The following is a 13,953-nucleotide window of genomic DNA, read 5'->3' as shown; positions in this document are numbered from 1 at the left end:
TAACTATTTGAAACGTAAGACTGGTTGAATACCTGATGATTTACCAACTTAAAATTTTACAAAAACTGGTTTAATGGTAGTAAAAATAAAAACATTCTACTGAAAATTTATTATAAACCATATGATTCTTCGAACTTTTGAAAGAATTGGAGCAATCAAATACATTGTCACTAAACCACAATAGCGTTTTGTGGGAAACCCTATTTTCAACAAATGTGATCTCAGAATCTATTGAACCGCTTTACATTTTATTAGATTATTGGTTACAGAATTTTCCACGCTTATAAATTTATTCTATATATATGTTTTATTTTTTTTCTAAGATTGAAAAGTTTTATTTTGTGTGTAGTGCTTTGCTTGATTTACGAAACACCGTATAACTTATTTAAAATTTTAAATTTCGGAAAAGCATTATAGCACTATTGCTGGTCTATTTCGAATTTTAGTATCGCAATATACTGTCATAAAATATCGATGCTTTATGATTGATAGCGAAATTTTCTCATTTTCTTTAAATGTATAGTGTTCATACATTGGAGTATAGTATCGATACCCATATGAAAAAAAATTGTTTTATAGAACTAAACCTTAAACAATTTTAATTGAAAAACACACTATATATATATATATATTGTCGATAATGACCGTGACGTTATCGTTTTAGTCGATATTTTATGGCATATCGCTCAATTCTATGTATTGTATCATTTACCCCCTATAAGTTGTCCAGAAATGAAGGAAAAAAAAAAAGAGATTCAGATTTTTTTATTTTATTTTATAACCGTCGTAGAACAACCGACGCAATTTAGGGTTTACGGCCTAGCCTTGAAATTTTGAACTCAATCCAGAAGACAATGGAACTCCTGGATCAAGTTTTGGGAGAAATTTTGCCTTCGTGGAGGACTTTTTAATGGAATTAACGTGCATTTGCGTTGCATGGAGAGGAAGACCACGAGAACCTCCCACGGTTTGCGTAACGGCAAGGGGACTCTAACCAATGGCCGCTGAGGATATTTTACGTCAGTACTGTGGTTGGTGCAAACCAGACTACTTCAGGACAATCAGCAAAGACAACCTGTCGAACCTCCACCAGACTTACCTCCTAAACTTCCTGAAAAACAATCACGTCCGGGTAACCAATGAGGGGAATTATAAATCGACTACCTTCATCTATCAAAAGGTACCTCATGGCATGTCTTATATACTAGGGAATTGGTATTTAACATTTATAGTGGTAGTTACGCCACATTCTAATTCTTTATAATGCTAATATTAGGACGTGGGAAGTAGAGGCACAAGCGTAAGCAAACAGAATTCCTTTTAGTATATATATGTTAAGTGAATAATTTTAACTTTCGTGGAAAAACTGTTTTCTGCCAAGAAAAGATAATAATTATTGCGAAGCAATCATCGGGGTTGGAGAGCGGCAGCGAACAGGGGGCTTAGCCCCCTAGTATATATATATATATATANATATATATTATCCCGTAATGATCACTCTAAATATATGTTTAAAAGAAATCTTTCTATAAAAGTGTTTTTTATATAAAAGTAATCAGATGCATCATTCTTTTCTCTGTAGGTCGGATAAAACTTTGCAAGATATAGTTTATAAACTTGTTCCGGGATTGTTTCACAGTAAGCATTCACTGATTTTTTTTCACGTACGCTCTTCTCCTAAATTAATTAAATTTACAAACTATATTTTTTCTTATCATTTTTCAGATGAAATGAAAAGAAGAAGAGAGCTGTATGCATCCCAACCTCCTGAAGGTATATAAAAACTAAACATTTTAAATTGTTCAGGCTTCTTTCTCAAAAAGAAGAAAAAAATCTTGGGGGGGGGGGAGTATTTTTCAACTTTTATCGTTTTATGGAGGGCATATTTCTTTTTCTTTTTTTTTCGCTAACTTTTCACTACGCATTTTGTATTTTGGAAAAATGCATGGTATTAAATTAATTGTTAATTTTTCTTAAAATGCTTTCCACTTATTTTGCATTTGTCATCATTTTTTTTTAATTATTATTTTATAACCGTGGTTGAAGAGGCGACCTAATTTTTTGGGTTTATGACAAGGGAGGACAAGGGAACTCCTGCATCAAGTATTGGGAATAATTTGCCTTCGTGGAGGACTTTATGATGGAGCTAACCCGCATTTGCGTTACATGGAGAGGAAGGCCACGAAAACCGCCCACGGTTAGTCGGACAGCTAGGGGAACTCTAACCCATAATCAGTCTGTAACTGAGGATATTTCACGTCACCACTGTGGTCGGTGCGAGTTGGATGCGGAATTCGTATCGACCCGTCATCTCTGGGATTCGAACCCGGTTCAAGTGATTGGAAGGCGAACGCTGTATCCCTTGAGCCATCATAGCTCATTGTCATCATTATACATTGCACATGTACAAAATGTACATACATTATACATTTCATAGATAAGAAATTTTTTAATTAATTCTTGCTTCTATCTCAATTTTGATTATTATAATGTTTCATCAGCCTTGTTTCGCGTTCTATGGATTCGTTTATGGCTATACTTCTACTGTGCATTCTATTTATTGAAGGAACCTTTATAATAATTGAAAGATGGGCTTCGAACACTCTTTTCTAAATTAAAAGAGATTTTAGTAATGAACCTTTGAAATATCCAAGACATTTACTGCAGCATTCAACAAATACACGCAATCAAAGGCGATTCTTTTATTTATCTGAATTTGTATAAGTGAAAAATCACTACGAATAGATATCACTAGGAATTTATTATAACAGTTTCATTTCTCTCCTGCTTAACAGTGATTTTATTAGAAATCATAATTAGAAAGTCCATATATGTTTCTAAACAATATACCCTAGCAGCAAAATAACTTGGGGCCAATATTCGTGAATCTTGGTTTTGTAAGGGTTCAAAGGGTCCTTTATTTTTCCGATATGGCCTCTATATAGAATTTTCCAATTCACCCGATATTTTACAGCCACTTTTCAACCCATATCGGTCCTACATAGAATTATCAGATTCTCCCGATATTTTATATCCATTGTCTAGCCAATGTAGGTTCCATATTGGCCAATGTATAGGACATTCTAGGAACCCTATTCAAGAATCTAGATATGGGTCCCTCAGTGCATGTCCTACCATCTCGAGCCAATTTTGAACCCAACTGGGGCCAAGGTAAACTTGTAGCTGTTAAAAATGACCTTATGATCTGGATTTTAACATGGATGTAACTTAAATAAAATTATAATTTTTTACAATAATATGAAATTTCGTTTTGAAAAAAGAAACTTGCCCGCCTAGAAATCAGAGCAAAATAATTCGTAACACACTGCTTCTCAAATTCATTATAACAGTTCGATTTGAAACAGTTAAATTTTCTCCATCGACATAGCCCAAAAAACTTGACACACTACCCGATATGGAGTGCCCGTAACACACTAATTGTTGCTAGGCAACTGTTACACCCTCCCCTCTCCAACCTGCTTTCATGTTCCTTCCGCTTTTTCTCCCTGACTTTCGTTTTTATTTACTTCGTGTCACCCTCTCCCTCCACCGGAAAGCACTATTTCTAATTCCCCCCTCCCCATCCCTGATTTAATACCTACACTGCGGAGGAAGTTCTATTGTGTTCTTCATCTACTTGATAAAGACACCCCTTGAGGGATTTCGGGTCTCGCAAGGTGTTCTACCAAAGATAACCTGCCTAGAGAAAGTATTCAGTGTTGAAAAATGTAGATGTGCACTCGTTTTTTAAAAGTGGAGGGATGCTTTTTTATCTTTAATTTTTTCTCCCTCTCTGATCATATTTATGAATATGACGTTTCTATTTATATTTATGAATATGACGCGAAAACGGAATAACCGCTCTCAAACCTTGACTTTGTGCTAGCCCCCCCCTCACTCACAACTGATATGTTAAGTTTCTGCTTACAATTTTGTCTTTTGTAGTGTTTAAATGGGAAACTTTTTATTACTTCTTGTATTCATTTTTTTTTTAATCAATATTTTTTTTTTCGCCATAGAAATATTTATCGCATTTAAAACATCTATGTACTTATTTTACAGAATATAATTGCCCTGAGAAATAATTAAGTTATTGTCACTCATCACAGTAAATAAATACACAAAGGATTTTAAAAAAATTGAAGAAAATTAAGCAAATGAATAAGTTTTAATTACTGCGCGTAAGCTGCAAGTATATAAAACTCATAAAATAAGTTCAAAATGTAGAGAAAACATGGAATAAAATGTCAGAATAATGAAGAGAGAAGAAGAAAATTATTAAAATAAAATAAAATAATAAATAAAATAAAAAAATTTTAAAAAAAATTATTAAAAATCTGGAAAAAGGAAATCTGATGAAGAGATAATTTTTTTTTCCAGATTTTTATTAAAAAATGTTTTTAATTTTTTACTATTTTTTATTTTATTTATTGTGTTGTTTTATTTTAATTATTTTCTTCTTCTCTTTTCATTATTCTGTAAATTTTTTTCTGTGTTTTCTCCCTCTCTCTCTCTCTTTCTCTCTCTCCCTCTCTCTCTCTCTCTCTCTCTCTCTCTCTCTCTCTCTCTCTCTCTCTCTCTCTCTCTCTCTCTCTCTCTCTCTCTCTCTCTCTCTCTCTCTCTCTCTCTCTCTCTCTCTCTCTCTCTCTCTCTCTCTCTCTCTCTCTCTCTCTCTCTCTCTCTCTCTCTCTCTCTCTCTCTCTCTCTCTCTCTCTCTCTCTCTCTCTCTCTCTCTCTCTCTCTCNATGTCCCGCTGCTGTTACTGTAATATACGCACACACTATGGGCAGCAATCCATTTAATTCGATCCGCAAAACAAAAAAAACAAATGTATTAGTTGTGAAGAATAACAGTTCAAAATAAAAGCTACAAAAGAGAAACTTGCTGTTTCAGCCATAAAAGAGTCGAGAGATGCTGAGGACAGAGGTGAATGCCTGGATGAAAAATTTATCTACGCTCCAGAGGAGATTTTCAGTCTTTCTATAGAATATGGGTGAGTTGTATAATACATTAATTTTTCTTCTCAAATTATCTTTCATTCATTGATAGAAATATACTGTTGTTGGGCAACATCTTTCAAAACATACGAAGGTTAGAACACTATTTAGAAAACATGATTTCAAGAACAAAATTGGAGCAGGAAAAATAACATCATATCTCTTGTGTTCTTGATCAATATTTTTTCCAGGGTGCGTAGCTATTTTAAAAAGTGCTTATAGGTGTTTTTTTTAAATTTACGTTCTTTAAAATCTCTTAAAGATGTTTTTTCTATTCGGGATTTGCAAAAAGTGCATAATCTTCTATCTTATAAAAAGAGATTTTCTCTTTGCCATGTCGATTCATCAGAACAAGTAATATAAAAAGTCAATTCTTACTTAGGTCAAAAAATTACTTTAGTTATTTTTTATTAAATAATTAGAATTAATATAAGTATGTTATTACATATGACAGAATTACACTATTAAGTGACAAAATAGAATTTCCTTTCCTTTCTATATAGGACTCTTATTTTTGTTTGTTACTATTTATTGTCACCCATTTTACGAAAACATTAAATATATGCGGAATCAGAAGACGCGTTCATTTAGATGAATAGATCCCTTTTTAAATGTGTCTCTGATTCCCATTACAGATAAATATCTTATATAGGAAGAAAAATGAAATTATTCTCCCATATAAAACTAAAGGTTATTCATTAAATTTTACGAATGAAATCATTTTTTTAGAAAAAAAACTGTATTAACATCGAGTGTACAAAGTTTAAAATAATGTATTTGAATTTGAGCGGATGAATAAAAAATAATTTTATTAAGAATTGAAAATTTGGACAAGATATATAAATTGGGAGAATATTAGTAGGAAATGACAATCTACTACTGTACGATACACAAGTAGTCAGCCATTCATTTATTTTCGTGTTATAAAAAAGTTGAAAAAATAAAAGCAGCTAAAAAAATAGAATAAGTCGTTGGTCGATTCCACTGCATAAAAAATGTCTACTAACTAGTCAACGTTCATTTTCTTCTTCTTTTTTTTAAATGTTTCTACTATTCCTCTCTGCCAGTTTATCAACATATTCTTTCCAATCTACACTCAAAATAAGAGAAATCTTCTTTTTAAAAGGATCCACTGAAAACTTGCAACGAATAGCTTTTACTATTAATTTATTTGTATGAAATCGCCTTTCACAGCTTTTCATGGTTCAGGTAAACCAGAATTCAAGCATTTTATTGTGTTTAGAATTGACATAGCAACTGCAATCAAATCTCTATTGAGCGAAGTCGCTCAATCCCGGCAGAAATTTCCTTATATAGAAAATTCGTTGAATAAAAAATCACCATTTGAAACACTTAAAGAACACAAAACAGGTTTTAAATTCATAAACACTAGACATAATTAAAATAGCAATGGATACACCTTCATCTTGTAAATTATTATCGACTATCGAATTGTTTCAAATGATTTTAACATTTCATCCTATGAAGACGATGATTTCTTTGAAAAGATGAAGAAATCAGATGATGATAGGATCATCATTTCCATCTTTTTTGTCTTCCTCCCAATTTATTGCTGTATTGTTTTTATTTTTCACACTGTCCAAACTATCTGATTCAGTTAATGTTTCTGTGGTTGCATCTTCAGAATCAATAAAAAGAAGATTATTCATCGCTCATTTCTTGGTTCTATTTTAGCAGCACCCATATTTTTTTAAAATTCTTCTAAAGGAATGTCATCCGCGCTGACTGAGAATCCAGCTTTAGCAAAAACTGTTACGAATCTGTAACATCCATGATTTAGAAATTTCTGTTGTGCTTTACTGTAAATTGATTTATGGCATGGATGTAATACAGACAATAAGGGATTTTCTCTAAAGGTTAAGTGGCTGCGAAAATCAATTGAAGGTCATTTCCTCTATAAAATGCGTTAACAAGTTTGAAATGTTCCAAAATATTTGGGGAAATAGGGATTTCGAAGAAAAGTTCGTTAAGTAGAAAATTCACTTTACGAAGAAATTTCCGAAATGTCCTCGAAAAAAATCGCAAGATAGAGAAATTCGCAAAATGGAAGTTCGTTAAATGAGTGTAAAATAAAATGAGAATTTGAGGAAATGCAAAATAAAACTTTCATTTTTCAATAATTAACTACTTCTTTAATATACATTTACTGAAAATGTTATTTTTAAAATTGTAAGATTCAAACCGAAAAGTTCTTATCTACATTTTCATTTTTTATTTATTCTTGAAGTTTCGTCATTCCTGTTCAACCCTTTGAAACAAAATTAAAAATAAAAGAAAGTTTGGGGAACGAGTAAACAATGAAAAAAAAGTTATGGAATTTAAGATTTAAAAAAAAAAATTATTACCACCGAATCAATGGATTATAAAAAAAATACATTTAAAAAATGCTTATTATGTTTTTTTATTCATTTCTTTCCTGATTCTATTCTCTTTCCCTTTTTTTGGCCTCCCGCCAAGTTAGGTTGTCATAGAAACGTGAGATTGTATTTGGTGTACGATGCGTGTCCGCTACGGTATGGAGCTAAAGAAATTTCGTTTTGCTTATTATTGTTGGATTAAAAGCTAAAACATTATTCGTAATGCTAAAAAGAAGGGGAGAGGGGAGTGGTTTTTCTTTTGAAATCATGCGCTGACTTTGTTACGTCTCTTTCTTTAATTTGCTTTTACAATGAAATGTTGTCTAATTTAATGGATCGTGTAAAATTGTACGCAAACCTTTCACTATAAGCCATTAGAGATAGTTTCAAGGGCGTATTTCTTGACGAGAAAAAAAGGGATAAAACGAAAAATTAAATTTTTGTTAGTGTTAAGTGTGTTTTTGCTTGAGATAAAAATAAAAAAAAAATGCGCTTTAATCGAATAAATTTTTTTCATTATAAATATTAATTATTTTCATTTTAGGAAATTTTCAACATTTTATTTCATTTATTGTGTTGATCTTTTTGACTATTTCAATAAATGTGTGTGTGTGTTTTTTTTTTTTAAATTAGTTTTATAATTCTCTTTGTTTAAAGGTGTGAAGTTGAGAGTCAAAATGATTCTACTGAAAAGGATAATAGTGTAAGTGTTAATTTAACAATTTAGATATTTTCCTAAACATAAACTGGACATATCTTTAGCTAATAATAAAGCTTTCTTCTCCATCTTATTGTTTTCCTTTTTTGTTATCATTTAACTTAAAATAAATAGCTATGTAATATATTTTTCTCTCCTTTCTTGTTTACTGAACCTGTAATATGTGTCTAATGAATCTTTCTTCTCATATATTAGGTGCCAAAAAGGCGTTTCCTAAGATGTCCCGCTGCTGTTACTGTAGCTCATTTGAAAAAATTTATAAGAATGAAATACGGAATTCCCTATTCTTATGATGTAAGTATTTATAAAAATAGCACGTTTGATAGTCGGCAAGATGCCTTTGAAAATGCTCTTATTTTTAATCTTGGTTCATAAATTTTTATCATTTCATGCTTTTAGTCGTTAATTTTTTGGAGGAAGAAAAAAATAATAGTTGTTTAACAGAAGTGTTCATAAACATTTAGTTGATTTACATTTTAGTTTATACAACTCTCTTTCTTCCATGCATAACACTATTTCCCTTGAATGGAAATGATTGACAATGCATTTATTTTATGTTAAGCCTTCTCCTTCCTCCCCCTCCCCGAAAAAATTGATTTCAATTTTTCTAGGACCCCCCAGTGGTCTATAGGGAACCACGTTGAGAATCTATGATGAAGGTGGAAATTTTTTTTTTCCTTCAATTTTTAGTTGTTTATCGATCAATTTTATCTCTTTATTTGTTTTTTTATTTATTTATTTATTCAAATAAAAGTAAGAAAATGATAATACATTTACTGTTTTTTCTCTCTTTCGAATGGGTGGCGTTATCGCCTGCGCTGGTGCAATGGATAGTAGCCGATGTTTAATGCCTTGCTTCGAGTTCAAATCGGGTTATTATTATTATTATCAGTTTAGAATATTTTAAGTCATTTAACTGAATAATTATTTACTCATTGTATAAATAAAAGGTTCCCATTCCAGAAAAATTTTAATTATTTTCTTGGAAAAGGTGTTTCTTTGAATATATATATGGATGCTTTGGATTGAGGTGGAGTTCAAATAATGATGTCATTAACGAATTCTCACAACCTCGTTTCGTTTTTCTTTTTCTTCCTATAAAAGCGCTTTTTTCTTTCTTTTTTATTAATTTTTTTCTTTTTGTTATTTTTACGACTTTTATATCTTGAACTCTGAGGAATTCCAAAAAGAATTCCAAAATTATAAAAATGCAGAAATGTATACAGTTGGACCTCGATTTAACGAATTGACTGGGACCGACAATTCCGTTCATTAAATCGAAGCAGTTCGTTAAATCGAATATCAATTTTTATGAAGAGTATGGTATAAAAATATCAATGCAAAATATCCTTAGACATACAGATATGAAGAAAAAAAATGATTTTTGTTTACAACGAGCTTAAAATTTATTAGTTATACGTTAGGAATATCAATTAATTCTTAATGCTATTGCTTTTAAAATATAATACATACATATAATAACACTTGGATTAGGGGGTGAAAGATTCAAAATTTTAAGTGCAAGAAATTCAAAGTTTTAGTTTAATGTGCGAATTTTTTTCAAACTATTGTTGTTTGTTAAATCAAAACTGAAAATTCTTTAAATGAGAGTATTTTAGCACCCTTTTTGTCGGGACGGAAAAAATAGGCGTTAAATCGGAGAATTCGTTAAATCAAAGTACGTTAAATCGAGGTTTGACTGCATGCCAGATCCCAATAGTTCGAGCGAAAAACAGTCATAAGTTTAATGTCAATTTCACGTTTTGCGTATTTCGCTATACATCTCGAGAATTTCTTAAACGAATCAAAAAAAACCTTTGCACACAATAATAAAATTCATTTATTCAAAGATAATTTCGTGTAAGAAGTATTTTTTTTTATTATTTATAATTTTTTTTATTAAATTATTTAAAAGTCGTAAAATTTTTGAATTGTAAGGGATTCAGATTTTTACGCCATTTTAAAGTATGTTAAGAAGTGACAAAATACAAAAATTGAATAAAATCGGTTGAATAGTTTTCGAAAAGTTAAATTTCTTAATATTCAACTTTTTGAAACTAAATAACTGAACTATTTGACTTATTTTACTCGCATTTTGTATTTTTATTTAAAATATTATAAAATTCGAATTATGAACATCATAGTTATCATTTTCTTGCACTCATTTTAAAAATGTGTCTCATATTAGTAATTTTTCCACTAATAAATATAAATTAAATGTAGTTCATGAAAATATACTTATGACATTACTATGGAGCAATATTTATTTATTTTTTTCGATACCTGTCGTCCCCTACATCAAACGGAAGTATCGTTACAGCAGTGTGAAGATATATTACAAATGAACAACGTGTGCTATAATTAACGAAAAACAGGACTACTTTCTAGAGAGAACCGGGGAGGCATTTATCGATTTTCTGCCACCTTCTTTGCCTCATAGGGAAGAAGACCATTAGGGTGGTCTCCAATCTAATTTGTCTCTTTTTTATAGTAGCCATTTTTCTCCTCTTATTCAATTGAGGTGGAGGAGCCACAAAATGGAAGAATCGAGTTTGCCCCCTGGGTCAGTTCAATAAACATGTTCCGGTAAGGGGACTGATTTAGGCATGGTCTTCATGAACTACATTTCAAGACCTTGTGCTATCAAGGAGAGCGATTGTATATATATATATAAATTATCCAGTATAATATTACCTTGCGCACATCCATTTTCGGGCCCATCCTTGGTAACTAACAAATCAAACGCACTTCAGTAATGCAGTAAGAACGCACTTTAAAACAAAACTCCTCTAGTTACACTCAATTTGCGCTTTTGTTTTCATATTTTGCAATCTGGCAATNGACTTCAGTTTAAATCATACATATCAATAAAGTCTGAGGCTTATAAAAGTTTGAGGGGCCGGCAATAAATAACGAACGAAAGAGAGTGTTTCCCACGCATGCGCAGTAGGAAAGGATTGCTTTAAATGCTCATATCTTGCGCAATTTTTCACAAATTTTTTTCTTCAAATTCTTAAAAGATATTTTTGTTATTAATTAAAAATTACTCTAAAAATTTTGTTTGATTTTATAGAATATTTTAGCAGTTATAGTAAGAAAACCTAAGGTAATTTATTTATTTTTTTATTTATTTTTTTTTAAGCATTTTTATGAATATTTAGCTAGGTTTACGAAATTTTGTGCAGTTATTGCACATAATAACCAACATAATTGTCATAAGTTATGGCTATAATTGTTTGGCATAGGGTGTTCAAAAGCATTCTTTTTCGTTCGTCACTCTAAAAGTTTTAAACTTTATTGGAAACTTTATTATTACACGGATATATATATATATACAGTCGGGCTTCTATTTAACGAAGTCGCTAAATCCGTATAATAGGTTCGTTAAATAGAAAATCACCTTCTGAAATACTTAAACAGCACAAAACAGGTTTTAAATTCATAAGCATAATAATTAAATAGCAATTAATAACATAATTAAAATAGCAATTGATACACCTTTATCATGTAAAATAGTATCTACTATTTATTTTATAAATCATACCGTAAAAGAATGGAAAGCAAGAATAGAGCAAAAAATTATTCAGTGTTACACTATCATGTTACATACATTTTCATTTAAAAAACAAGCTAAATTTATGTAAAATTATAGCTGCATTTATTATAAAAGTAATTTTAAACATACATTACCACATGCGTTCAAAAGATTAATTGCTACTGATAAAATCCGTTAATTTTGTCTGAGTTTTTATTTTCAAATGCAAACAAGAAGAGAAAGGTACTTTACTACTTTCTCTGAAAGTTAAGTGGCTTCGAAAATAATCAATTCAAACTCATATATATATAATAAAAAATAATAAAAAGATGCACTTTCATTATAATTCTGAAAATCAAAGAACAAAAACTTTTTTTTAAAATTTTAATTTATGTGTAACATTCAAAGATAAGGATTTTAAAATAATAAATGTATATTTTAAAAGAAACCTGATACTGCACATTAAAAAATTACTGTGAGTTTAGTTAGTAATGAAAATAGCATCTCAAATTCTCTTAATTTCATTTTATGATATGTAAATTAAGGAAAGAAAGAATACTTCAGTCCTTGTTTATTCAAATGGAATTTTTTTTTTAAAGACACTTTTTGACATTTTAAAGAGGAATCTTTTGGTCATAAAAATCCAGGCTCCAGATATAACTTTTCATCCCTTTAGTTAGTTTTATTCGATTCATCAATCACATTTCTCGATTTTCGATGCCATTATCTTGATTTTCAGAGTTAAAAAAGATTAAAATAATGATTTTGATTCAATGATTTTGTAGTAAAAAAGTTCGGTTCTTTGGATAATGGAGGTTTCACGGTACATAAGAATTCTTATTGTAAATACTAAGTAAATTAAGAAAGGGCAATAAAAAAGTTGTGCAGTGAATCTGATACTGGCAAAATGTTTATGAGGAAATAATTTTTATTTTATTTTATGAATACCTTCTTTAAGGCGAATTTTTTAGGATTTTCGACGAAGTTTAATGTTTAGGTTTCAGGTCATTAAAGTATAAATTTTTTTATATATATTTTGGGATATTTTGAAGTTTTTACTGAAGAGTTTTTTTTTCTAAACATAAAAATAGATTTAAATTTTTGTGAATATATTCGCTGCAATATTTCTTTCCTTTTTTTTATGAAATCATGCTTTTTGGGTTCTCTGCAAAATATATTGTTTTCTTATTAATTTTGATTTCTCAATAAAAATAAAATAAAATTTTTACTTTATTTTGTAACAGTCGTTGAACAGCCGACCCAATTTTTTGGGTTTACGACCACTAGTGTTCAACTCCGTAGCCTTGTGATTTTGAACCCAATCCAGAAGACAAGGGAGCTTCTGGACCAAGTATTAGGAGAAATTTTGCTTTCATAGATTACTTTTCGATGGAAGGAGAAGAGAACCATGAAAACTTCCCACGGTTAGCCTGACGGAAAGGGGACTCTATCTCATGATCCGTATACAGATAATATTTCACGTCAGTACTGTGGTTGGTGCAAGCCGGATGCGGATTCGTTTTGACCAGCCATCCCTGGGATTCGAACGCGGTTCGCCTTATTGGAAGGCAAACGCTCTATCCCCTGAGTCGCTCAAATAAGATTTATTTATTTATTTGTTTATATTTTATAACAGCCGACCCAATTCTGGATTTACGACTGCCAATACTCAACTCCGTATCCTTGTAATTTAGATCCCAATCCAGAGGAGCTCATCGATCAATACCCCCAGAGGTATTGACTTGATATGGGAACTTGGGAGGACACGGGGAGTCTTAGGCCGGCGGAGATCGACCCCACGATCTTTTCGACATGGGCCCAGTGCCCTACCAACCAGGCTATCCCGGCCTTAAATAAGATTTATGGTAAATTTTGTTTTATCATTAGCATTTTCCTCCTAATATAAATTTCAAAAACCAGAGCCGTTGTAATTGAAAGGGACATTCGTCTTGTTCTCAGCATTTTTTGGTTAAAATTTCGAAAAATGTGTCTTTTAATCGAAGTGTATATCGATAAAAATTTAAGCATAGCTTTTGCATAGCCTAAGCATCTCTCCTTCAGTAATTAGGCGAATATCTAACAGTAAAAGAGGGGGCCCGCAGAAAATGTAGATTAAAAGGGCCCTGTGAAATGTTTACCTTACCCACCCACCCCCCTCCCCTAAGTGCGGCAACTGCGCTGTTAAAAACCTCTCGCCGATATCTAAAAAGATGTATTAAATCATAGTTTGAAGTTTTTTTTCCTTTTCGACATTTTTAACAAATTGTATCCCTCTTCCTCAAAAGTAGATCCAATCCCAGTGCAGCAACCCTTTAATACCCATGG

At 31.1% G+C, this 13,953-nt stretch overlaps 1 protein-coding gene across 3 annotated transcripts in view; it reads left to right on the top strand.

The window, feature by feature from the left end:
• Positions 1–13,953, top strand: part of LOC107446548 (polycomb group protein Psc) — a 76,702-nt gene that overhangs the window by 51,836 nt on the left and 10,913 nt on the right. For all 3 annotated transcript variants that reach the window (XM_043047707.2, XM_043047708.2, XM_043047706.2), the window contains 5 exons: positions 1,583–1,638; positions 1,726–1,773; positions 4,894–4,993; positions 8,033–8,078; positions 8,289–8,387. In XM_043047707.2, coding sequence (XP_042903641.1) covers positions 1,583–1,638; positions 1,726–1,773; positions 4,894–4,993; positions 8,033–8,078; positions 8,289–8,387 — 349 coding nt within the window. The remainder of the gene's footprint in view (positions 1–1,582; positions 1,639–1,725; positions 1,774–4,893; positions 4,994–8,032; positions 8,079–8,288; positions 8,388–13,953) is intronic.

This window comes from Parasteatoda tepidariorum, chromosome 8 (genome assembly GCF_043381705.1).
Source record: "Parasteatoda tepidariorum isolate YZ-2023 chromosome 8, CAS_Ptep_4.0, whole genome shotgun sequence".
NCBI classification, from domain to species: domain Eukaryota; kingdom Metazoa; phylum Arthropoda; class Arachnida; order Araneae; family Theridiidae; genus Parasteatoda; species Parasteatoda tepidariorum.
The sequence above is the reverse complement of the archived record's forward strand: the minus strand, read 5'-3'. Positions and strand labels throughout refer to the sequence as shown.